The 24,466-nt window shown below is 42.4% G+C and overlaps 1 protein-coding gene across 3 annotated transcripts; it reads left to right on the forward strand.

Annotated features, from left to right (window-relative positions):
- The first annotated feature begins 13,355 nt into the window (after positions 1-13,355).
- RDH12 (retinol dehydrogenase 12) lies at positions 13,356-24,200 on the forward strand. Of its 3 annotated transcripts, none has more exons than XM_077909731.1 (7): positions 13,356-13,597; positions 15,023-15,141; positions 15,628-15,783; positions 16,467-16,571; positions 17,854-18,063; positions 19,821-20,010; positions 23,430-24,200. In XM_077909731.1, exons 1-7 carry the CDS (start codon positions 13,530-13,532, stop codon positions 23,530-23,532), a joined length of 951 nt encoding a protein of 316 aa, XP_077765857.1. In that variant the 5' UTR covers positions 13,356-13,529; the 3' UTR covers positions 23,533-24,200. The 3 variants fall into 3 exon arrangements, with proteins under 3 accessions (XP_077765857.1, XP_077765858.1, XP_077765859.1); XM_077909732.1 differs by having other exon boundaries at positions 13,356-13,573; XM_077909733.1 differs by lacking the exon at positions 17,854-18,063.
- Positions 24,201-24,466: the final 266 nt, after the last annotated feature.

The following is a 24,466-nucleotide window of genomic DNA, read 5'->3' on the forward strand; positions in this document are numbered from 1 at the left end:
AAACAGGCAGTGGACTGGATTTAGCCTGTGGTTTGCCAGCCTGTGGATTAGGAAGAAGTAAAGAGAACTCTAAAGAAGATTAAAAGAGCAGGTAATGGGACACCTGGGTGGCTCAGCGGTTGAATATCTGCCTTTGGCTCAGGGCATGATCCTGGAGTCCCAGGATCGAGTCCCACATTGGGTTTCCTGCATGGAGCCTGCTTCTCCCTCTGCCTATGTCTCTGCCTCACTCTCTTCCTCTTTCATGAATAAATAAAATCTCTTAAAAAAATAAAAGAGCAGATAAAAATGTAGTATTTTTAAAATGTAATAGTAGATGTGATAGAAATAATATAATACAAAAGAGCCACAACTTGGGTCTGAGATAGAGACCCCAAGGAGACTCCTTCACTTCCAGACCTTGCTGGAAAGGGACAGGAATAGTGCACTGAATGGCAAAAAGTTGCTGTGGAGCTGCACCTGTGGAAGTTGCTGGAAATCTACTGTGTAGGGTGCCAGGGACAGTTATGCACAGGGAGGTGTCTCACAGAAGGAGCACTGTTACAAAACACTAAAGAGGAAGCTGCTGGCCACAGAGTACTGATAGAGAAAGTGTGCATACCACAGGAGTCAACTGCTGCAGACTGCCTGTAGAGCTAGCACACCAGAACTAGGAAGCACACCTCTTTCCTCCCGCAATGTCTCAGGTTTAATATCGTGCCAGGTGGCAAAGAAAAATATATTTCAAGAGTCCATTTCCACTTTCACAGAGCAGGCAATAAGGATGAATTGGAGCTGAGAGGCAATAATTGATAACTGGCATGGGAGGGAATCTAGGGAATGTGGTGTGATAGAATGCATTAAAAAGGTACTTCAGGGACACCTGGGTGGCTCAGTTGGTTAAACATCTGCCTTCGGCACAGGTCATTATCTCAGAGTCCTGGCCCTACAGGCCAAGCTCCATGCTCAGCAGGGAGTTCCCTCTCGCTCTCTCTCTCTCTCTCTCTGCTGCTCCCCTACTTGTGTGCATGTGCGCGCGCGCTCTCTCTCTGTTAAATAAATAAATATATTTTTTTAAAAAAAGAAACTACTTGTCTCATTGAATTGGCCTAATTGCCAAATGGTGGAGATTCCCTTCACAATTAAAAAAATAATAATAATAAAAGGTATTTTAAGAAGTAGTACTTAGAGCGTCAGAAGGATGATCCAAAGAAGAACAAATTGGTAAATTGGATTTCATCAAAATTAAGAATATCTACTCTTTGAAAGATAATTAAAAGAAACCAAATATGGGAAGAAAAGATTTGCAAATCATACACCTGATAAAGTCTTTATGGTCAGAATTTTTAAAAAATCCCCAAACTCAGGATTAAGAAAATAACTAAATTTTTAAAATTGCCAAGTGATTTGAATACTATATCACCAAAGAAGATAATACAGATGGCTAATAAGCCACCAAAAAATGCTTAATATCATTAGTCATTAGGGGTCAGCAGATAAAAACCACAATAAAATACCTGGGATCCCGGGGTGGCTCAGTGGTTTAGTGCCTGCCTTGGGCCCAGGGCCTGATCCTGGAGTCCCAGGATAGAGTCCCACATCAGGCTCCCTGCATGGAGCCTGCTTCTCCCTCTGCCTGTGTCTCTGCCTCTCTCTCTCTCATGAGTAAATAAATAAAATCTTAAAAAAAAGAAAAAATACCATCACATATCTACTATCATAGCTGAAATATAAAAGACTGACCATACCAGGTATTGATGAGAATGTGGAGCTCATATACCGCTTTTGAGAATTTTTTAAACTTTTTTTTTTTTATTTATGATAGGCACACAGTGAGAGAGAGAGGCAGAGACACAGGCAGAGGGAGAAGCAGGCTCCATGCACCGGGAGCCCGATGTGGGATTCGATCCCGGGTCTCCAGGATCGCACCCTGGGCCAAAGGCAGGCGCCAAACCGCTGCGCCACCCAGGGATCCCCACTTTTGAGAATTTTTGTAAAAATGATACAACCACTTTCGAAAATAGTTTATAATTTTTTAAAGTTAAATGTCAGTTAAACATACTCTTATTGTATGACTCTTCAGTAATTCCCCAAGAGAAATGAAAGTTTATTCATACAAAGACTTGTGTGTCAATGATCATAATAGCTTTATTTGCACTAATCAAAAACAGGAAACAATCAAGTGTCCAACAGGTTGAACAGATAAACAGATGGTGCTATATCTACACAATGAAATATGTATTACTCAGAAATAAGAAGGACTAGGCTTCCAACACACACAGAAGCCTGAATGAATCTCCAATAATTATGTTTAATGAGAGAAGCCAGACCAAAAAGAGTGCATATTGTATGATTCCATTTATGTAAAATTCTAGAAAATGCAAAATAAGGATTATAGATTGTGGTGATAGAAAGCAGATCAGTGTCTTCCTGGGGATGGGAGGAAGTGGGGAGGGATGGGAAGGTTTTACCAAGTAAACAAGAAAGATTTTGGAAGGGGATCCCTGGGTGGCGCAGCGGTTTAGCGCCTGCCTTTGGCCCAGGGCTTGATCCTGGAGACCCGGGATCGAATCCCACATCGGGCTCCCGGTGCATGGAGCCTGCTCCTGTCTCTGCGCCTCTCTCTCTCTCTCTCTCTGTGACTATCATAAATAAATAAAAATTAAAAAAAAAAAAAGAAAGCTTTTGGAGGGTAATGGACATGTTCATTGTCTTGACTGTGGTGATAGTTTCTTGAGTTTATACAAGTGTCAAAACTCATTGAAGTTTATACTTTAAATATGTACAGATTATTTCATGTCAATTACACCTTAATAAAGCTGTTAAAATAGAAAGTATTCAAGTATGCTATACTACTGACAAGTCAAGCAACATAAGAACTGAAATATATCCAGTGGATGTAGCACCATATTAATAATTGGTGATGTTGTGGATAACAGTTTCAGAGAAGTGGTGAATGGAAGCCTGATTGGAGTGGAGTAAGCTGAAGGGTGAGTGGAAAGTAAGAAAATGTAGCCAACTCTTTCAAACTGGGAAAGAGAGAAGACTTTCCCCATCAAAAGGGGGAGGTGGAATGGTAGGAATATTTTTTAAAGATTTATTTATTTATGTAGGAGAGAGAGAGAGAGCAGGAGCAGGAGGAGGGGCAGAGGGAGAGAGAAAAAGAGAGAATCCCAAGCAGACTCCCTGCTGAGCCCGTTGCCTGTTGCAGGGCTTGATCCCAAGATCCTGAGATCATGACCTGAGCCAAAACCAAGGGTCAGCCACTTAGCCAACTGAGTCAACCAGGTGTCCCTGGTAGGAGCATTTTTAAAGTTCACAGAGAAAAAAGGATGAATGGGGAGATAGAAGATAAATGACAGAATAAGTTCCTCAAGAAAGCAGAAGAGAATGAGATGGAAAGAAATTCATCTTAGGAGGAGAGAAAAATATGATGAGCACAAATTCAAATAGATTTATGAGCTTGGTAACAGAATATTGAAGAGTTTTCTTTCTGATGGTCCCCATCATATGCATGTGTGTGTGCATGAAGAGGCCAGGATATATGCTGAAATAGAGGGGTTGTCAAGAAATTTAAGAAGAGTGGCAAACATGTGAAGTCATCATTGTGGAGATTAGGTTAGTGGTGATGAGAGAAATAAAAAAAAAGGTTTGATTGTTTAATTGCAGGCTCTGGGTGAGGCTGGTTGCTATGTATTTCTAATGGCATCAACATGCAAGGCAATGTGATTTTTCTGTACCGGCTCTCTTCAGCCAGCTGCACAAAGGAGACAGGTGGATGGTTCACCAAGAGTTGGGATTCTTTTCAGACTCTTGGAGTAGAAAGACAAGAGGGCCAGGAGGCTGAGGGTATTGGCAAAGAGAATGACTAAAGTGATGAGTGTGGGATCTCAGTTGGATGATCTGAGGAAGTGACTGGCAAGAGGGGGCTATGGTGGTCTGGAGGTCCTCCTGGGGCTAAATAACTGTTGGGATTCATGTTGGGATTCATGCCACTAGAGAGCTAGGTGAGTAGGAGGTGCTGCAGGATGGTGAGGGTGTGTGTGTCTGAATGTAGGAAGTTAGTGGTGGATGGTTCCAGGTGTTGACAGACTGAGGGATGAGAATGAGGTAAGGAAGGAGGTTTTTGGAGATCAGGAGATCAAGGGACTGAGGGGCCAAGGACTTGCTGGCTCAAGTGACAATAATGAAGTCACCTATAAACATGTGTTCAAGTCTCTGTATAAATACATGTTTTCATTTATTTTAGAGATATACCTAGGCATAGAATTGCTAGATAATATGTTAAGATTTTGAGGGACTATGGGACCATTTTCCAAAGACGCTATTTCATTTTACATTCCTACCAGCACTATACAGATTTCCAATTTCTCTACATCCTTGTCAATGCTTGTTTTTTTTTTTTTTAAGATTTTATTCATTTATTCATGAGAGACAGAGAGAGGGGCAGAGACATAGGCAGAGGAAGAAGCAGGCTCCCTATGGGGAGCCCGATGCGGGACTCGATCCCAGGACCCCAGGATCACAACCTGAGCCAAAGGCAGATGCTCACCCACTAAGCCACTCAGGTACCCCTTGTCAACATTTGTTATTGTCTATTGGTTTTAGTCATCCTAGTGGGTGTGAATAGTGTGTCACTGTCATTTTGATTTGCCTTTTCCCTGATGACTAATAATGCTGAGCCTCTTTTAACGTATGTATTAGCCACTTTATTTTTGAAAGCATTTCCGCAGAGATAATCTATTCTGATCTTTGGCCAGTTTTAATTGCATTACTTATTGTTTTATTGTTGAGTAAAGCCAGGATTTTGGACCCAGGAAGTTTGGCCTGGAACCTGGGCCAAACAGGTTCTCATAACTCTCATGCTCTCTTCTTTCTTGCTATGCATCATGATTACAAAGTGGTAGAAATTTTGCTTTATTACTATTCACTCTATGTAAGAAGTCAAATAAAGGGCAGCCCTGGTGGTGCAGTGGTTTAGCACTGCCTGCAGCCAGGTGTGATCCTGGAGACCAGGTATCGAGTCCCACATCAGGCTTCCTGTATGGAGCCTGCTTCTCCCTCTGCCTGTGTCTCTGCCCCTCTCTCCCTCTGTCTCTATGAATAAATAAAATCTTAAAAAAAAAAAAAAAAAGAAGTAAAATAAAAAGGTATTTAAAAGCTGCAAAACAGTTTCTCTTAGAGGTTATAACTATCTTGTTTTGGGAAAAATACCTTAATAGCATCTTTAGGAAGGGGAAGGATGCCTGAGGAGACAGTTTAATAAATAAATAGCTGAACTGTCTTATACGAGAAGATGCAGGAATTTGCAAGTTTGGGTGAACAGTCAAAAAGGATAGAAGAAAAGACTCCCTAAAAAAAGGAGAGGTAACAAACCACTACATTGCACACTTTAAATATCTTACCATTTAATTTCTTAATTATATCCAATAAAGCTAAAAGAGAGGGGCACCTGGGTGACTCAGTGGTTGATCGTCTGCCTTTGACTCATAGGGCATGATCCTGGGATCCTGGGATTGAGTCCCGAATACGGCTCCCTTCAGGGAGCCTGTTCTCCCTCTGTCTATGTCTGCCTCTCTCTGTGTGTCTCTCATGAATAAACAAATAAAATCTTTAAAAAAAAAATTAAGCTAAAAGAGAGAGAGTTAAGGAAAAATGTTATGAACTAGAATTTAAATAGTGGGGAGTCTGCTTCTCCCTCTCCCTCTGAACCTCCCCGCTGTTTGTGCTCTCTTGCTACCAAATAAATCGCGTTTTAAGAGTCCCCTAATTATTTTTTAAGAGTCCTCTAATTCGGGATCCCTGGGTGGCGCAGCGGTTTGGCGCCTGCCTTTGGCCCAGGGCGCGATCCTGGAGACCCGTGATCGAGTCCCACGTCGGGCTCCCGGTGCATGGAGCCTGCTTCTCCCTCTGCCTGTGTCTCTGCCTCTCTCTCTCTCTCTCTGTGAGACTATCATAAAAATTAAAAAAAAAAAAAGTCCTCTAATTCTAATAGACATCTAGATCCACTTCAATTTTTTTATTTATTTTTTACTGGTGTTCAATTTGCCAACATATAGCATAACACCCAGTGCTCATCCCGCCAAGTACCCCCTCAGTGCCCATTACCCAGTCACCCCAACCCCCCCGCCCTTTCCACTACCCCTTGTTCATTTCCCAGAGTCAGGAGTCTCTCATGTTTTGTCACCCTCACTGATATTTTCACTCATTTTTTCTCCTTTCCCTTTATTCCCTTTCACTAATTTTTATATTCCCCAAATGAATGAGACCATATAATGTTTATCCTTTTCCAATAGACTTATTTCACTCAGCATAATACCTCCAGTTCCATCCACGTCGAAGCAAATGGTGGGTATTCATCGTTTCTAATGGCTGAGTAATATTCCATTGTATACATAAACCACATCTTCTTTATCCATTCATCTTTCGATGGACACCGAGGCTCCTTCCACAGTTTGGCTATTGTGGACATTGCTGCTATATACATCGGGGTGCAGGTGTCCCAGCGTTTCACTGCATCTGTATCTTTGGGATAAATCCCCAGTAGTGCAATTGCTGGGTCGTAGGGCAGGTCTATTTTTAATTCTTTGAGGAACCTCCACACAGTTTTCCAGCCTTTTTTTTTTTTTTTTTTTTTGAGATTTTCTTATTAGAGAGAGAGCACATGTGAGAGAGAGCAGGAGCAGAGACAGAGAAGTACTGCCACCCTCCCAACACCCCCCCAGCAGGGAGCCTGATGCAAGGCTCCATCCCAGAACCTTGAGATCATGACCTGAGCTGAAGGCAGACACTTAACCCACTGAGCCACCAGGTGCCCCTAGTTCCACTTCTGATGTGGTTTTATTTCGTAAGCCAGATGGTAACTGTGAATATTCTTTATATTATTTGTTTCACAGACTTATCTACCCATCCTAGAGAGACAGAGAGAGAGAAAGAGAGAGAGCACATGAGCAGGGGGAAGGACAGACTGGGGAGCATCCTTAAGCAGATTCCCTGCTGAGCGCAGAGCCCCACTCGGAGCTCCATTTCACAACGCTGAGATCATGACCTGAACCGAAACCAGGAGCCCGCTGCTTACTGACCGAGCCACTCAGACACCCCCAAAATTTTCCCTAGATTTAATTGCAAAAACCCCTTGGCTTCTTTTCTGCTTTATATCCCATGTCAGTCCCCAGTGACCAGTTTGTTCTTTTTCTAAGTATCCTTTATAGCATACTTAGGACTCACAATTCACTTCTTTACAGTACTCACAGAGCTGCAAAGAATTAAATTAGAATATTCTAGGATTTTATAACCAGAGAGAGATTACTGTAAACTTGCTGCATTCAAACCTTGGCTCTAGGTTCTAGGAAAACAAAAAGACGTATAGGTCCTGTTTCTGTCTCTGAATGGGGGAAACAAGAATTTGCCTGAGCTGCAGACCTCAGAACACTTTCTTTCTTTTTTTTTTTTATAATAAGTTTATTTTTTATTGGTGTTCAATTTACCAACATACAGAATAACACCCAGTGCTCATCCCGTCAAGTGCCCCCCTCAGTGCATTAACCCCCACCCCCACCCTCCTCCCCTTCCACCACCCCCTAGTTCGTTTCCCAGAGTTAGGAGTCTTTATGTTCTGTCTCCCTTTCTGATATTTCCCACACATTTCTTCTCCCTTCTCTTATATTTCCTTTCACTATTATTTATATTCCCCAAATGAATGAGAACATACAGTTTGTCCTTCTCCCATTGACTCACTTCACTCAGCATAATACCTTCCGGTTCTCAGAACACTTTCCCTTTAAAAACTTCAGATGAAAAAGATAAATAAATAAAAATAAAAATAAATAAAAACTTCAGATGTTTATCATTAACTAGAGTTCAGTATTGTCTATAATGTTTTCTTTTGATGTAAAATGTACAGTGAAATGCACAAGTCTTAAGTGTACATTCACTGAGTATTGACAAATGCATAGATCTATGTAACCCAAACCACTGTTAAGATATAGATCATTCCTGTCACCCCAGGCAAGTTCTGTCATAAGAGTTGTTTTTGAAATACGTGTGTACAGATCCCAGCTGTGGTAGACAAATGGAATGAGGCAGGGAGAATTAAGCTGGGAAAAAATAAAGTTTTGAAGGACAAAAGATTAGGAAATGGGCAGCACTCCTAGATCCTGAAGAATTACTATCGACTGACCAGATTAGGGGGTTAGCTTGGTTAGACTGCAGCTGAGCCAACAGCACGGGATACTAAGCAAAACATTACCGTGCTCTAATCCTATTCAATAATACATGTACTGAAGTTGTATCATTCTATTATCCTAAAGGTCCATCCTGGAAGGCAGTGGTTCTCAAAGGGGATAGTTAACAACATCTGGAGACATTTTAGTTGTCACATGGTAGTAGTAGTACTACTGCCATCTAATATACAGGACAGCCTTAAGAGGAAGAAGTATTTGGCCCAGAATGTCAATAGTGCCTAGTGTAGGTAAGGGCCACTCACCTATAGGGGAAAAAAATTAATAGAAGTTATGTATTAGCAGCAAACATTTCTTTTCTTTTCTTTTCTTTCTTTTCTTTTCTTTTTTCTTTTCTTTTCTTTTCTTTTTTCTTTTCTTTTCTTTTTTCTTTCTTTTCTTTTCTTTTCTTTTCTTTTCTTTTCTTTTCTTTTCTTTTTTTTCTTTTCTTTTCATTTTGTTTCCTTCCTTTTTCTTTTCTTTCCTTTCTTTTTTTCTTTTGAAAGATGGTGTGTTTATTCCACTCAAGAAAATCAAGAAAAGGAACAATCATTATTGGGTAAAACAAACGCAAACATGTGATTCCAATTTTGGTGAAGGTTAGGGTAGAGACATGGGAAGAGGCAGCAAGCTCCTTGTGGCTGGAAATGGAAATATCCATACGGTGCTGACTGAGCCCTTTCGGGAACGTGGGGGATGGTTTGCAATAGGAAGGTTGGATTTGGAAAATTTTACTTGTCTAGCTTCTAGAATCTGTGATTTTAAGATTGGGGTGGAGGGAGAGAAAGAGAGGTTTACAGTTCTTTCTCTTGCTCTAATTCATAAGAGACTCCTCCTTTCTAGAGTAATCAAGACAGGGATAACCACGTGGCCAGTGAGGTATGACCCCACTTAAATTCAGAACGAAGGTCAAATGGTAGAGCAGCTTCCCAGCTTCACAGCATGCCCTAGGAGGATGGTGGTTACCTTCTGACCTGTGAATTACCAGTGGCAGGAAGAGGGCCCTTCTCAGTGGTGTTTCAATGGATGAGTGCTTTTTTATTCCTGAATTTCAGATCTGTTCCCATACTGGTGTTTTCATCCTGTTCTATGATTTATATCTATGTTTGCTTCAGATCAAATGTCCCTAAAAAACAGGCACTGCTCCATGGTCCTTCAGTGTCGATTACAATGATGAAGTAGGTCATGGTAATGTGGCAACACGTTTAAGAATATCTCAATATTGGTTTGAGAAATGGTTTTGTTTTATGATATTGCAATGATTAATGAAACTGAACCAGTAAATTTTTTTTTAAAGATTTTATTTATTTATTTGTCAGAGAGAATGAGGACACAAGCAGAGGGAGCAGTGGCAGGCAGAGGACCAGGGAGAAGCAGGCTCCCCACTGAGCAGGGAGCCGGATGTGGGACTCAATTCCAGTGCCCTGGGATCATGACCTGAGCCAAAGGCAGACGCTTAACCAACTGAGCCACCGAGGTGCTCAGTAAGTTGTTTCAAAGTGATCTGGATCATTTTGCTCAAAGCTTGAATTTTTGATAAGCCATGGGTTATAAGTTCATAGGGTACAAAAGGTATACAAGGTACATTCGGTGAAAGCTTCCTCCTCCTGTCCCCCTGCCCTTGTAGAAATGACTATCAGTATCCATTTCCTGTCATCTCTTTTGAGATAGTCCATTCATATACAAACAAATATGTCCATGCATTCCCTCCATTTTTAAGCAAATGGTAGCATATTATAAACACTGTTCTCTCAGCTTTTCACCTAACATGTCTCAAAGGTTATTCTATTATCAGTATGTTTTCTTAAAAGGTATTTATTCTTTTTTTACAGCTGTATAGTATCCATTGTGTATGTGGTGATAGCATTATGGACAATTGGGCATCCCAGGTTTTGCTATTACACATATTGCTGTGATAGCCTTACAAATAAGTGGATGCGGAATGTGAAGGTCAACAGGTGTATGGTTTGCTTTATTAGATGTCATCACACTTCTCTCTGGAGGCTAAATCAATCAACTCTCCCACTAGCAGTCCATTGTTATTTTTTTCACACTTTTGCCAATGGACTGTGTTCTAACCTTCTTGGTCTTTGCCAATCTGTTAAGTGAAAAGTAGCTCCTGTAATTTTAATTTGCATCTCTCTTGTTATAAGTGAGGTTGGACAGCCACTTGTGTTTCCTTTTCTTTAAACAGTTATTTCAATTGGATTGTTTATTCTTTTTGTTAGTGATTTGCATGAGTTCTTTAAATACTAAATAAATTAGACTCTTGTCTGCAGTATGCATTGTGATAGTCCACCCCTCCCACCAATTTCTCTTTCATGTTTGTTGCCTTATGTATGGTAGTCTTTGTCATGAAGATTTTTTCTTTTTTTGATTTCTGGGTTTCCTATCTTATTATAAGGGTCTTACCACTCCCTTATTTTAAAATTTGTTCAGTAGCTCTTCTACTTTAATGGTTCCATTTTTAATATTTTTCTCTTTAATCTATTTGAAATTTTGATGTAAAGAATAAGGTAAGGGTCAAGTTTACTTTTTTTCCCAGCTAGATACCTAGGTAGTATAAACTTTATTAAATAATCCATCTCGCCCACCCCCAACCCACACACTGATTTGAAATGGAGCTTTTATTATATCTAAATTTCCACATGTAGGAGTGCCTGGGTGGCTCAGCTGGTTAAGCACCTGTCTTCGGCTCAGGTTATGATCCCAGGGTCTGGGATCGAGCCTGTGTTGGGCTCTTTGCTCAGCGGGGAGTCTCCCTCTCTCTCTCTGCCTGCCCCTAACCCTGCTGTGTGCTCTCTCATTCTGTCAAATAAATACATACAACCTTTAAAAAGTAAAAATTTTTAAAAATTTCCACATGTATTTGGGTCTACTTTTTGGCTTTCCATTTTGTTCTGTTGATTTGCCTGACTATTCACCTGTGTGTATCACACTATTTAAATTATTGTAGCTTTGTAACATAGTTTAACATTTGGTGGGACTAATCAATCACTTGAAGGTGACATATAATATTTAACGTGTTTTTAGAAAACTATGTATTTCCATAATTCTAGATAAATTGAATATCATCTCTACAAATGTTGGAGGACTTGGATTTGATTCAGTAGCACTGGGGAGCCAGAAGACATTAGTATAAAGGTATCCAGATTTGAGGTTACTAGATGTATTTTCCTTTGTGTGGTATGGCATTGTGTCTGTTTTTCTGGCTGACCCTGGCCCTGGTTTCATGGGGAAGAAAAGGACTCTAAGTGTAAAACACAGAGTTTGTTTTCACATAAAATCTGTGAGGTGTTGCAGACCCATGGTCAGCAGGTATGGGGGAAAAGGACTCTGTCCAATCAACTGGATCATATTGGCTCAGTGGACATCATGGGAGAGTACCGTGGCAAGGTCTCCTTGGGGGCTTCTGGGACTTTGAGGGCTCTGCAACTGGCATGGATGCAGTGAATTGGAGCCAGAGCAGAGGAAGTGGGAAGAGAGGAGAGAGGCAACATGGGAGTCAAGAGAGATTCCTCCTGGGAATGATCTGATTACACCTTGTTCTGTTCATCAGGCCCATGACATTCCTAAGGGGCAGGAACTGTGTCTTTAAGACTTGGCACAATGCCTGACACCAAGAGGTGCTTAGCAAGTATATGTTAAATGGATGAATGAGGGAGTGAACACCTGCCTGCCACAGGAATCTTCCTCATTACATGCGTCTTCCTGGAGCCTAGGAAGCTCTAGCTTCTCAGGAAGAAGCAGAACTAGGGCATGACTCTTGGGGTCCTGTTCTGAAGACTCTGGCCTGTCAACCCATCCAGAAGAGGGATGTTGAGTGAGCAAGGACTGTGAACCCTCCTCCCACCCTCTCACACATTTTTGGAGGGCTCCAAGAGTATCTGCTAGCTTTTTGTCTTGTGTTTTCCTTCATCTTTAATATCATCCAGCTGAGGGGCTCAGTCAATTGCATGTCCAACTCTTGACCTCAGCTTAGGTCTTGATCTCACAAGTTCAAGCCCTGTATCCGGAGACTACTTAAAAAAAAAAAAAAAAAAAAAAGCATCCAACTGAAATGTTACTCCCATTCACTATGTCTTCCTTTTCTGCCCCAAACCCTTGAATAAAGCAAGTGGGATAGCAAAGGAGACAGGAATCAATACAATGAATCAAAACATGGGATACCTGGGGGGCTCAGTGGTTTAGCACCTGCCTCAGGGTGTGATCCTCAAGTCCCAGGATCAAGTCCCGTGTCAGGCTCCCTGCATGGAGCCTGCTTCTCCCTCTCCCTGTGTTTCTGCCTCTCTCTCTTTCTCTTTTTGTGTCTCTCATAAATAAATAAATAAAATATTTTAAAAAAATTAATCAAAAGAGCCAACTCTTTCACATATGCTAGTTTCCTATATGCTAGTTTCTTCTCAAATTTTCTACCTATTTAATTAATTTAATTTCTGCCTACTTAAGTATTAATTTAATACTTAAAACAGGTAGGTATATATTTTTACCATACCCATTGCACAGGGAGGAAACTGAGTAACTACACAGGGCTCTGGAGCTTGCAAATAGATGGCTGTGATCTGAACCAGGAACTCCACTCTAGAGCCCATGCACTGAAACTCTTACCCTGGCATGTACACATGTTTTAGCTTCCCTGAGGTATAACATAAAACACAGAAAAGTGCACAAATCAAGTGTATGACTCAATGAATTTTTCACAAACTGAGCATTCCTCTGTAACCAGTACCCACCTGGAAGAACAGAACGCTTATCCCCACAGGAGTTCCCAACATGCCCCCTCCCAGTCTCTACCCCTTTCCCTTTCCCACCAAGGGAAACCACCCTCCTGACCACTCTTACCATTCTCCTGGGAGTTTCTACCTTCTCTTTCTGTTTTAATCACACTTTTATTACAAGTGTCATTGGGTCGGCTACTAAAGTTAAAAATATCCTGTCTTGCAGGAGTAGCGCTGGGGGTGGTTAGGAGAACACATTCCCTAGAAAAGAGAAATAATTGAGAGTGGAGAGTTAGCAGGCAGTTGCTATTTTCCCCTCATCCTAATTCTCTCTGCCAGTAAGGGAATGCCAGTGCTCTTTCCACTGTCCGCTTGCCCAGGACTACATCTCCCAGCAGGCTGTGCTCTGACAGCTCTCGGATTTAAATAGGATTCTGGTCTAAGCTTCCAGCCTGGCTGTCGCTGAGCTCTCACTCACTCAGCAGCAAGAGGAGCTAGAGGAGGCAGGGGTAGCACAAAGAAGCCAGGAGTTGGAGTCAGACCAGGAGCTTGAGCCAGACTTGGAGTTCAAGTTGCTTTTGCTAAAGCAGCAGCAACTAAAGAAGTTGAAAAGATGCTGGCTATCTTGGGACTGCTTACCTCCTTCCTTTCTTTCCTGTACGTGATAGCTCCATCCATCAGGTTTGTCCTGTTTGAGTAACTCATGGAATATTTTGCAAAGCCCTGGATTGGGATATGCGTAGCTTGTAAGTAGCAGTTCTCAGCTGCTGAGAGAAGAGAAGGGGATTGAGGCTGAGGAAGGGAAGGTCAGGGCAGAAAAAGCAGGAAGGAGGTCGTTAGCAATACCCTCGTGAAAAACGAGAAGGAAGCACCTGGGGCTGGGAGAGAAGGGGCTTGTTTGAATTCCGGTGCCAGTGGACAGCTGACTCTATAAAGTAGCTTGACAGCTGAGGTGGAAGTGCTTGCTCTATCACTCTATTCCCTTGGGTTTCTCTGAAGGGCCCTAGGTCCCTTCTTTATTGCCCCCGGTCAAGGTGGCCCTGCTGGGTTACCATGGGAGGTCATTGCTCAGGGACTTATTGTTAAGTACCAGGCATTTTGTAAAGGAAACAAACTCTCTTACCTTTGAGGCTACCCTCAACTAATGATTTGGGATGGATCTTCTGCCGTGGGATTCCTGGAGATGTCAAAGAAATGTGTGTTCTGATTGAAAAAATTGAAAATTGCTGATAATAAAGAAGATTAAATGGACATATCAGGAACAGAGTGTTGCTCTAGGTCATGGCAGAGAAACCTGGGTTTAAGTTCCAATTTTGCCACCATTAGCAAATGGATTGAACTTCTTTGACCCTCGGTCTTCCCCACGGTAAAATGGGGCTAATACTGGAGTGGTTGAGAGGATTAAAATAAGTTCTTTACAAAAAGCGCTTAGCCTAGTGTCTGGCAGTCAGATGATGCTCAGGAAATGTTAGTTCTGCCCTGTTCTCATCCTCTTTTTTGGAACTTGTCAAGTCAACTTTATATGAGAGGGTGCTCTCTGCACAAGCAAATGGACAAGGTAAGTTTCTCTCTGCACTGATGGCTAGAATGGACTCTTTAGTAGGACAGCAGAAAGCCTTTGAAGATGTTGGCTTTCTAAAACTGGAGAGGCAGCCCAAGAGCTGTATTCATAGTGCTATTAATCAATTATTCACTCTTGATGCTTATTGAAGACCTAGGGCTCAGGAACGCTGATTCCACTAATGCTCATCACCCATATGTTCTGAATGCAGGTTAGAGGAGGAAGCTGACCTCTGGGAACCTCTAGAAATAAGAGCTGGGCATCCATGTTATCTAATGAGGAAGGTCCCCATTGGCCCTGGCTCGAGAACACTTATTCAGTTCATCAAAAGAATCATTTGTAGTTTCTGGGCACATGACCTCCCAACCTGAGCTGATGAGCAGGATGCCCAGTGGGAAAACAGTGTCTCCTGAAGATTAGCTTCTTTGGGTCTCCTGAGGACAACGTAAAGAAATTTCCCTTTGAGGCTGGATGGGTTTTATGTTGATCTCAGTCTGGAATTTGGAAGGATGATACATGAGTGCTTTTGTTTCCCTTGCCTATAGGAAGTTCTTTGCTGGTGGGGTTTGTAGATCAAACGTGCAGCTTCCTGGGAAGGTAGTGGTGATCACCGGCGCCAACACGGGCATTGGCAAGGAGACAGCCAGAGAGCTGGCTCGCAGAGGCAAGTCCTTCCCCTTGTGTGTTCATAGGACAGTGCCTCTTGCCTTTCAAACTGGGGGTTCTGTCCACATTTCCTTATCTTTCCTCCTAGGCTTGGAGGTTTTGGTTCTTTAACCTGGGATTCAAGTCCAGCTCTGACACCAACTTACTCTGTACCTTTAAACAAACTTCCCACCCTCCCTTCTCTTTCCCTAGTATATGGAGGGAAATAATGATGTTCATGTACAATATTGGTCAAATCAATTATTCTAAATGGGATACCAGGTAACATTAAATACCAGTGGGTAAAAACCAGGGTTCCCAGCCTAGGGTTAAGCTGACAGCAAAGGGACTGAGCAGTTCTACTTATGAGAATCCTGAGGTGGCAATATAGCCACTCATGGTTTAGGGATGGCTGGGAGAATATTTTGTCCTCTAGTCTCAAGCTTACATCTACTTTTTTAGCCTAGGGTCTGAACATACGGCTTTCTCTTTGTTTTGGCCCCAGGAGCCCGAGTGTACATTGCCTGCCGAGACGTACTGAAGGGGGAGTCTGCAGCCAGTGAAATCCGAGCTGATACAAAGAACTCCCAGGTGCTGGTGCGGAAACTGGACCTATCTGATACCAAGTCCATCCGAGCCTTTGCTGAGGGCTTTCTGGCAGGTAAGTCCCCTGCCAATAGACAGAAAAGCAGAAAGCTGGGTGTGGAAGTGGCTGTTCCACCCTGTGCCACCTGGGACCCTTACATCAGAGCCACTATCGATCCCACTGGACAGGTTCTGCCACTTGAACCAGCAGGGCAAGGAATTGGCGGTGGACAAGCTGGGCAGGATCCTTATCATGGTTTTCCTCATCAATGGGAAAGTTGAGCTGTCTGTCTGGGCTTGCTGCTTGGCTTTAAGGTGTGGTTCTGATGTCACACACTTCTCATTCTGAGAATCAACCTCCTGTGGCCCCAGGCACTAGATGAAGTTGTGCTGCTGCCAAAATTCTTCTGTATCTTGGAAAATGACTAGCTTCTACCAAGGACTATGAAATTCATGAAGGACAAGGACTATGTGTGTCTTGTTTTATGGCTATATGTCCAGGGCATAGCTGAGTGGGCCTGGCCCAGAGTCAGTACTAAGTATACATTTGCTGAATGAATGAATGAATGAATGAATGAATGAATAACTGAATGAGTGGTGTCCATGAAGATATCAGTAACTAAATTTAGAAACCCAATGACAGCGGTTATTAAATATCACTGAGATAGGTTCAACGGCAAGGAGAAAATACTCAGGCTTGCTACAGGCAGCTAGTGGGCTTCTTGCTAACTACAGAGTCTCCTTGGTTTTGCTCTATAGAGGAAAAGCAGCTCCATATTCTGATCAACAATGCGGGGGTGATGATGTGTCCATATTCTAAGACAGCTGATGGCTTTGAAACCCACCTGGGAGTCAACCACCTAGGTAAGCATTTTTTTTAAAGATGCATTTATTCATTTTATTTTTTAATTTTTTAAAAGATTTTATTTATTTATTCGTTTTTAAAAAAAATTTTACTTATTTATTCATGAGAGACAGGGAGAGACAGAGGCAAAGACATAGGCAGAGGGAGAATCAGGATCCCTGCAAGAAGCCTGATGCGATACTCAATCCTGGACCTTGGGATCATGACCTGAACCAAAGGCAGATGCTCAACTGCTGAGCCACCCAGGTGTCCCTCATTTATTCATTTTAGAGAGAGAGGGAGAGATCAGGAGTTGGGGGAGGGTCAGAGGGAAAGAACGAATCTCCAGCAGACTCTCCCCTGAGCATGAAGCCTGATGTGGGGCTTGAACTCATGACCCCGAGGTCATGACCCGAGCTGAAATTATGAGTTGGCCACTTAACCGACTGAGCCACCCAGATGCTCTGGTAAGCATTTTTGAGAGACTGAAAAGCAAGACAAACCCCAACTTGTTTTCTGTAGGGAGATGACCCTATATGAGTGCCAAGAATCTCTAGTGGTCCTTCTAGACCCCAGGATTCCAATAGACTGGACATTGGTTTTTTGCTCACTATCTTTCCACTGTCCAGCACAAAAAAAGTGAGATCCCTGTACCATTAAGAAACCCCAAAACTTGGGAGATACCAGGAAAAAGAATGCCTTCTTAGATGAGGCCATGGTGGTACAAGGCTTGCCAAGCAGAGCATGGTGGATGCAGGAGACTGTTTGGCTGGAGGGGGGTCATATCTATAACTGAGGGCCAAGCAGGTCAAGGGTTGGTTGATGGAGGAGGCAGACCTTGAGGACCTGAGGTAATGAACAAGGCTGGGGTTTAGAATTCAAAGTAATGGCTCTAGTGAGGAGATTATGAAACATATTCTCTGGTCCTAGGCAATTTATTTTTTCTGACTATTCTATCCTTCCTTCTGTACATGAATGTACCTGGGCACCTCAGTTGTGTGAACATAGCCAAAGCGGGGTAAGAAGCCAGCAGGTAGCATTTCTCCTGACTGGGACAGGGCACAGGGACAAATAAATACAGATTAAGTCCATATTGCCTTACCTGTAGTCCAGCTCTGGCCCCTGTCTTGAGGAATCCACGAGCTCAGACTGACTGATCATTTGGACTGAGTTTTCATAGCATCAAAATTTGTTCATACCAGAAGAGAGTGAGCTAATGCTGAAGTCCTATCATCAGCTTCTACCCCCTGAGCCTGGGCTACCACTCCACTCTTCAATCTCCCTTCCTGGCTCTCCTTGCAGGCCACTTTCTTCTCACTCACTTGCTCCTGGAGCGGCTGAAGGAGTCCACCCCTGCACGGGTGGTAAACCTGTCATCGGTGGCTCACCACATTGGCAAAATTCATTTCCATGACCTCCAGGGTGAGAAGCGCTACAGCCGAGGTTTTGCTTATTGCCACAGCAAGCTGGCCAATATGCTTTTTACTCGTGAGCTGGCCAAGAGGCTCCAAGGTAAGTCTGGAGAAAGAGCCAGGGTAGAGACCTTGCAAAAGCAAGGTCTTCTGTTTAGATTAGAGGTTCGTAGAAACTTCTGGAGTCAAGATGTCAAACATGCACCTTTCAGTGGTAGCTTTATACACTAAAGAGAATGAGGTTATACACAGACTAAAAAATAATTTTTGCCCTCAGGAAGCTTAAAATTGAACAGGGGTTAGGAATCTATAAAATCTATCTTACATGTATGTCACATCTTATCTCCTCTCTACTATCTCACTTGACTTTTCACAACAAATTCTTGTAACAGGCAGAGCACTTACTATTATTATCTTATGTATCCAAACTGAGGTTCGAAGAAGTGGCCAGCCCAAGGTTATATGGCAAGTGAAGGAGTCAGGACTGGAATGTGGGAACTCTGCTTTAAATCCAGGGTTCTTCCTTCTGTGTGTGCATTCTGTGTGTGCCATTTGCCGAGGTTCATATGGTGAGCCAAGCAATAAAGCTGCCACTGCCTGCAGTCAATAAGCTCAGGCTGGATTTCGGCCCCCTGAGTCTGAGCTCTACCACGTAGGAGCCACATATGTATATGGATACATCCTTTTAATTTCTCCTGATTTCATCCCCTCAGCTGTAAAATGAGGTGAGATTTCTCTTAATCTCTTGATTCTCTGCTCCCCTGAAGGTTTTGATCAGCTGTTGGCTTTGATATCTGCAAATCTGCAGACCATTTGCCACTGGGAATAAGTTGGAATATGGGAACAATGGTATTTACCATCAGAATGCAGAAGGTAGAAGAATAGGGTAATTATTAGAAGAAATAATATGATAATAATAATTGAGAGTTTTGTATGTGCCATATACTGTACACATCTAAACTCATTTAATACATTTCTATGAGGTAGGTTTGCCCACTCTACAAATGAAGAGATAGCTATATCTCATCACAGACATATTAAGAAACGACCAAGCAAGTTTCCTAAATGAGCCAGGATTCAAATGCAGACAGTCTAGTTCCAGAGTCTATGCTCTTTACGCTTCATCAGAGTTCAGATTTTAGCCCTGCAGCCTGCTAGGTATGACTGGGCAATTTACTGAGCCTCTCTGTGATGAGAGCTCAGTTTCTGCTCCCATAAATGGGCACCTTATAAGCAAGCCTCTTGAGAATTAAATGAGATAATGCATGTAGAGCATGTAGCAAAGCCCTTGCATATAATAAGTACTAAAGATAGTAGGAGCACCTTGGGGTCATGTTAACCTCCATTATCTCCCCAACACCCCTCATTCTATACCCCATAAAATATACTTGCCCAGCAATTACAGTTCAAAACAAGGTCCTAGCCTTCTGACTTATAACTAGTTGCTTCCCCTAAGCTCCTTCTTTTTTTTTTCCCTAAGCTCCTTCTATAGAAATATCAAAGATACCACTGTTAATAGTTGATATTCCTCCTCCTTGTCCTCCTATTACTACTACAACTACATGTAGTTGTTTCTATTATTAATATGTAAGCTACAGAGTAAAGGTGACATTGAAATAGGACCTTCAATCAAGCACTCCTTGTGGAGCATAGAAGTCTGAGAAGTCTATAGATCTTTCTGGGAGAGATCAATTAATTACAATCAGATTCTACCTGGCTGGGAGAGGCACCTCCTGAAGCTGGGGTTTTGCTCTCTGAGTCCCCTTCCCATTTGTGCATTTTGCTGCAGCAGATAAGCTGTTTCTTTGGGCTTGGATATACCCCCACCCCCAAATAACTGTGCTTTCTTTGCCCTAGGCACGGGGGTCACCACCTATGCTGTGCACCCAGGCGTCGTCAGCTCTGAGCTAGTGCGACACTCCTTCTTGCTGTGCCTGCTCTGGAGGATCTTCTCCCCCTTTGTCAAGTCGGCACGGGAGGGGGCACAGACCAGCCTGCACTGTGCCCTGGCTGAGGGTCTGGAGCCCCTGAGTGGCAAGTACTTCAGGTAAGTGGAGGCAGTCCTGGTTTTCTCCATCACCTGTGTATATGGGTGGGGCACAGGGCTCCCTGGGCTCTGCTTCCCACCCTAGTGGCCAAGCTTGTGCTTGGAATGGAATCCAGACAGATTGAGGCAATAAACCAAGTGCTATTACTTTTCCAAGGGAGCTCACATCAGAAACTGGGCAACAGTTGCTCTTATGTTTGTTTTATACCTACGTGCCACATCTTCAAGTCAGCTTTGTAGCTTTCTAAGAGCTGTTAGAAAGGACTGGCCCTCTTGGTTATGCTTTGGAAAGAACATTAACAGGCCCTCTGGCCCTTTTTCTCCTCCTTTAAGCTTCTGATTGGCTTCTTTAATGAATTCTTCAATACCATTTAGCACATAGCACTGGGGCAAGGTCACCTCTCTCCCAGTGAACTCTCTCCCAATGCTGCCAAGATTGGCACCATCTGATGGACTGAAGACAAAGACATTTCACTGTTGAATCTTGTGGCAGACTGCGCAATCCGAGTTTGGGAAAAAAAAGAAGCCCAAGATTAAATCTCTTTTCCATTCCATGACTTGATCTATCCCAATCTGCTATCCTGTCCCATTTGTTCAAGGCTTTTCATTATGCACCATTTACTTATTTATTAGAGATTTTTTATTTACATGACCAAGGGAGGGAGGGAGAGAATGTGTGTAAGAGAGAGTGTGCAAACCAGCTGGGGGAGGGGCAGAGGGAGAGGGAGTTCCAGACTCCCCCCCCCACCCCCCCGGGCTCAATCACAAGACCCTGGGATCATGACCTGAGTCCTGAGTCGCTAACCAAGTGAGCCACCCAGGCACCCCTGATGCACCATTTATTAAGTGAAGCATTGGCAATAACCTCAGTGCCCAAAAATGGATGAATGGATAAATAATAATAGATAATGTTGCTTGAGCTCTTGTAAGAATTTGGTACTCTTCTAAATATTTTACATGTAATAATTCATATCATTATTACAACTCTAGGAGGTAGATAATAATATTATCCACACTTTACAGACAAGGAAACTGAGGCCTAGAATAATTAAGTCCTGCTTAAGGTCAGATAGCTTGTAAGTGGTAGACCTGGAATTTAAACCCAGGCAGTCTGGTTATAGAGCTTGCTGTTCTGTGTGGTTGCCACTAGCCCTTTGTGGCTATTCAGCTCCTGAAACAGGGCTACTTCAAATTGAGGTGTGGGGCAACCCACGTGGCTCAGCAGTTTAGCGCCGCCTGCAGCCCAGGGTGTGATCCTGGAGACTGAGGATCGAGTCCCACGTCGGGCTCCCTGCATGGAGCCTGCTTCTCCCTCTGCCCGTGTCTCTGCCTCTCTCTCTCCTCTCTGTGTATTCTCATGAATAATAAATAAATAAAACCTTAAAAAAAGGAAGAATATTAAAAAAAATTGAGGTGTGCTGTAAATATAAAATGTGCATCAGATTTTGAAGACATAGTATGAAAAAAATTAAAATATTTCACTAGTAATTTGTTATATTGATTATATGCTGAAATTTTTGGCTATATTGAATTGAATAAAATATACTGGTAAAATTAATTTCATCCATTTATTTTTCCTCTTTAAAATATACTTTAAAAATTTTATTAGAGGGGCACCTGGGTGGCTCAGTTGGTTAAGCATCTGCCTTCAGCTCACTCAAGTCATGTTCCTGGGTTCCTGGGATTGAGCCCTAAGTAGGGCTCTCTACTCAGTGGGAAGTCTGCTTTTCTCTCTCCCTCTGCCTGCTGCTCTGCCTACTTGTGCACTTGCTCTCTGTCAAATAAGTAAAACCTTTACAAAAAATTTTACTAGAAAATTTAAAATTATACATGTGGCTCACATCTGTGATTCACATCACATTTGTATTAGACAATGCTATCCTGAAGTCTGGGTATTTGACATCACTGCCATAAGTATGTAATACAATATTATATAGTCACTAAAATATTTCCAAATAATATTCAATCAGTGGGGGAAATGTCAGTGATATAATAATGTGAGAAAAAAAACTGCAATACAGAACTATGTAAGTATTCATTGTAAATACATAGAAGACAGTCTGGAAGGATACACAGCAAACCAAAGTAGTAGTTACTTCCAGGGAGTTTGAGAAAGAGAGGAGTGTGAAGGAGAATTTTAACCTTTTATTGCAAGTATTTCTGTATTAAAAACTTTTTTTAAAGATCACATATTTCCTGTCACTTATATAATCAAAATATACATTTTTATCTTTAAATTTTATTTATTTTTTTAAAAAAGATTTTATTTATTTGAGAGAGAGAGAATGTGTGAGCACAAGCTGGGGGAGCAGAAGGGAGAGAGAGAAGCAGACTCTCCACAGAGCAGGGAGCCCAATATAGGGCTTGATCCCAGGACCCCGGGATCATGACCAGGTGTCCCTAAAATATACATTTTTTTTTATTTTTTTAAGATTGTATTTATTTATTTATTCAGGAGAGACACAGAGAGAGAGAGAGGCAGAGACAAAGGCAGAGGGAGAAGCAGGCTGCAGGCAGGGAGCCTGATGGTGGGACTCAATCCTGGGTCTCCAGGATCATGCCTTGGGCTGAAGATGGCACTAAACCACTGAGCCACCGGGGCTGCCCTAAAACATGCATTTTTAACAAGAGAAATATATCTTCGCCCCATCCTACATACAATATGATCCCAGTTTTCTGTAAAAGGAAAATAGTCTATATTCATACACAAAGCAAACAAGTGTAAGAAAAAGTAAATAGGCTTTTCTTCTTTATCAGCACCGAATTTTGTAAGCTTTATACAGAACTTTTATAGTTAAAAAATACTATTTAAAGAAAACCACCGTGAGCACTGTATTCCCCCATCTCCTCATCCATCTAGATACCCCTCCCCCATCCTTTGCTCCCTCCAAAACAGAAGAAAATACTGTACTTAGGCTGGGTTCATGGGGCACAAGTGGGTCTACGGATAGAATTCAAGGGGTCTGTGAAGTTGGATGAGAAGCTAATTGCTTGTCTTCAGTTTCACTAACTTCCACCTGAAATTTGACATTTCCTTTGATGACAAATGTCGGCCATAAGCTGCAGGAGTAGTAGTGATACCTGTGACTTTGTTACCAATGAAACTAAATATTTTCATGTCACATGGCAATTGGTGCAGCTATCTCAGAGTGTCACCTCTGCTCACCACTACTTCAAAGGCCGGTGGCTATTAGACCCAGCAAGCTCTTGCGATAGAATACATTCACAAAGAAGCCTCTGCATTACTCTAGCACAAATCTGTTTTTAAAGTATTTTAAAAGTGCATTCCAAGACAATGAGCTCCTTTTCATCCAATATATCTTAGACATTTAGAAATATATTCTGAGAAAGAGGCCATCAACTTTTCCAGATTGCCACCTGCCACTTCTGGATGTTCATGTTCTTTCTCTGCCCTCCAGTGACTGCAAGAGGGCCTGGGTGTCTCCGAGGGCCCGAGATAACAAAACGGCTGAGCGTTTATGGAATGTCAGCTGTGAGCTTCTAGGAATCCAGTGGGATTAGAGCTGGTGGAAGAGCCACACCTGTATCAGGCCTAGTCCATGCCTTACTGAAAGGAGACCAAGAAGACGAAGGAGAAGGCCAATTCAGAAGGACTGTCCTCCTGGCTGGCTACTGTTGAGAATCCTGCCCTGCTCTGATTCTCTCCATTCTTCTGGAAACCTTTGCACACTCAACACTCTGGTGAGGCTGGTTCATGGTACAAGATGTTCACACCTACGGAGGATTCTTCTCTAAGTATTGCAGAGTCAGCTGCCCTCTCTGGGCAGGAGGACTGGGCAGAGCCAGAATGCTCAGTGGATGTGACAGGAGTGTCAACATGACATACTATATGTCCAGGGTTTATAGACCCAAATTCTGGCTCATCCTCTTTGGGATACTAGTCAGAACTCTGGAGGCTGAACCAACTCAGGAAAATCTTGGCTTGTCCTTGGTCAACTTTGGTTTCTTTCTCTGAGCATCCTGGAGCCACTGCATGAAGCTGTACCTTCCCATTTTCTTTTTTCAGTTCTTTTTAAGAAGTTAAAAACATTTTTTTTTAGCTTTATTGAGATTTAACTGACATAATATTGAGTAAATTTGGGCCTTCTCATTCTCAATCACATTGATGGTTTCTTCCTGCAAACTTCCCTTTACCTAAATTTTTAGAGAAAATAAAAATGGTGTATTCATCTTATTGCCTTATTTATTTTGTCAGGGTAGCAAAGGAAAAATGGAACAAAGTGGGGAAGTCAGCCTTCTAGTTCAGTGAGTAGTATCTCACCCTACCCACCTACCCATAACCTTCTTAAATTATTGCATCTGGGTGCAAAATAAGATGATTCAGTTGGAAAAAAAAGGAAAAAAAAAAAAGATGATTCAGTTGGGTATTTTCTCCAGTTTCTTCCAGCTCTCCCATTTTATCATCAAAATGTAAGAGGAGAGACTTAAAGCACAT

The sequence above is a fragment of the Canis aureus genome, chromosome 9, assembly GCF_053574225.1.
Source record: "Canis aureus isolate CA01 chromosome 9, VMU_Caureus_v.1.0, whole genome shotgun sequence".
Classification (NCBI taxonomy): Eukaryota; Metazoa; Chordata; class Mammalia; order Carnivora; family Canidae; genus Canis; species Canis aureus.

What these genes read in the sequence shown, in the direction of transcription:
- RDH12 (XM_077909731.1), top strand. Translation starts at nt 13,530, where the DNA reads ATGCTGGCTATCTTGGGACTGCTTACCTCCTTCCTTTCTTTCCTGTAC. An exon ending in TGCTGAGGGCTTTCTGGCAG is followed by an intron (nt 15,784 to 16,466) that starts GTAAGTCCCCTG and finishes TTTGCTCTATAG; the next exon opens with AGGAAAAGCAGCTCCATATT. An exon ending in CCTGGGAGTCAACCACCTAG is followed by an intron (nt 16,572 to 17,853) that starts GTAAGCATTTTT and finishes CTCTCCTTGCAG; the next exon opens with GCCACTTTCTTCTCACTCAC.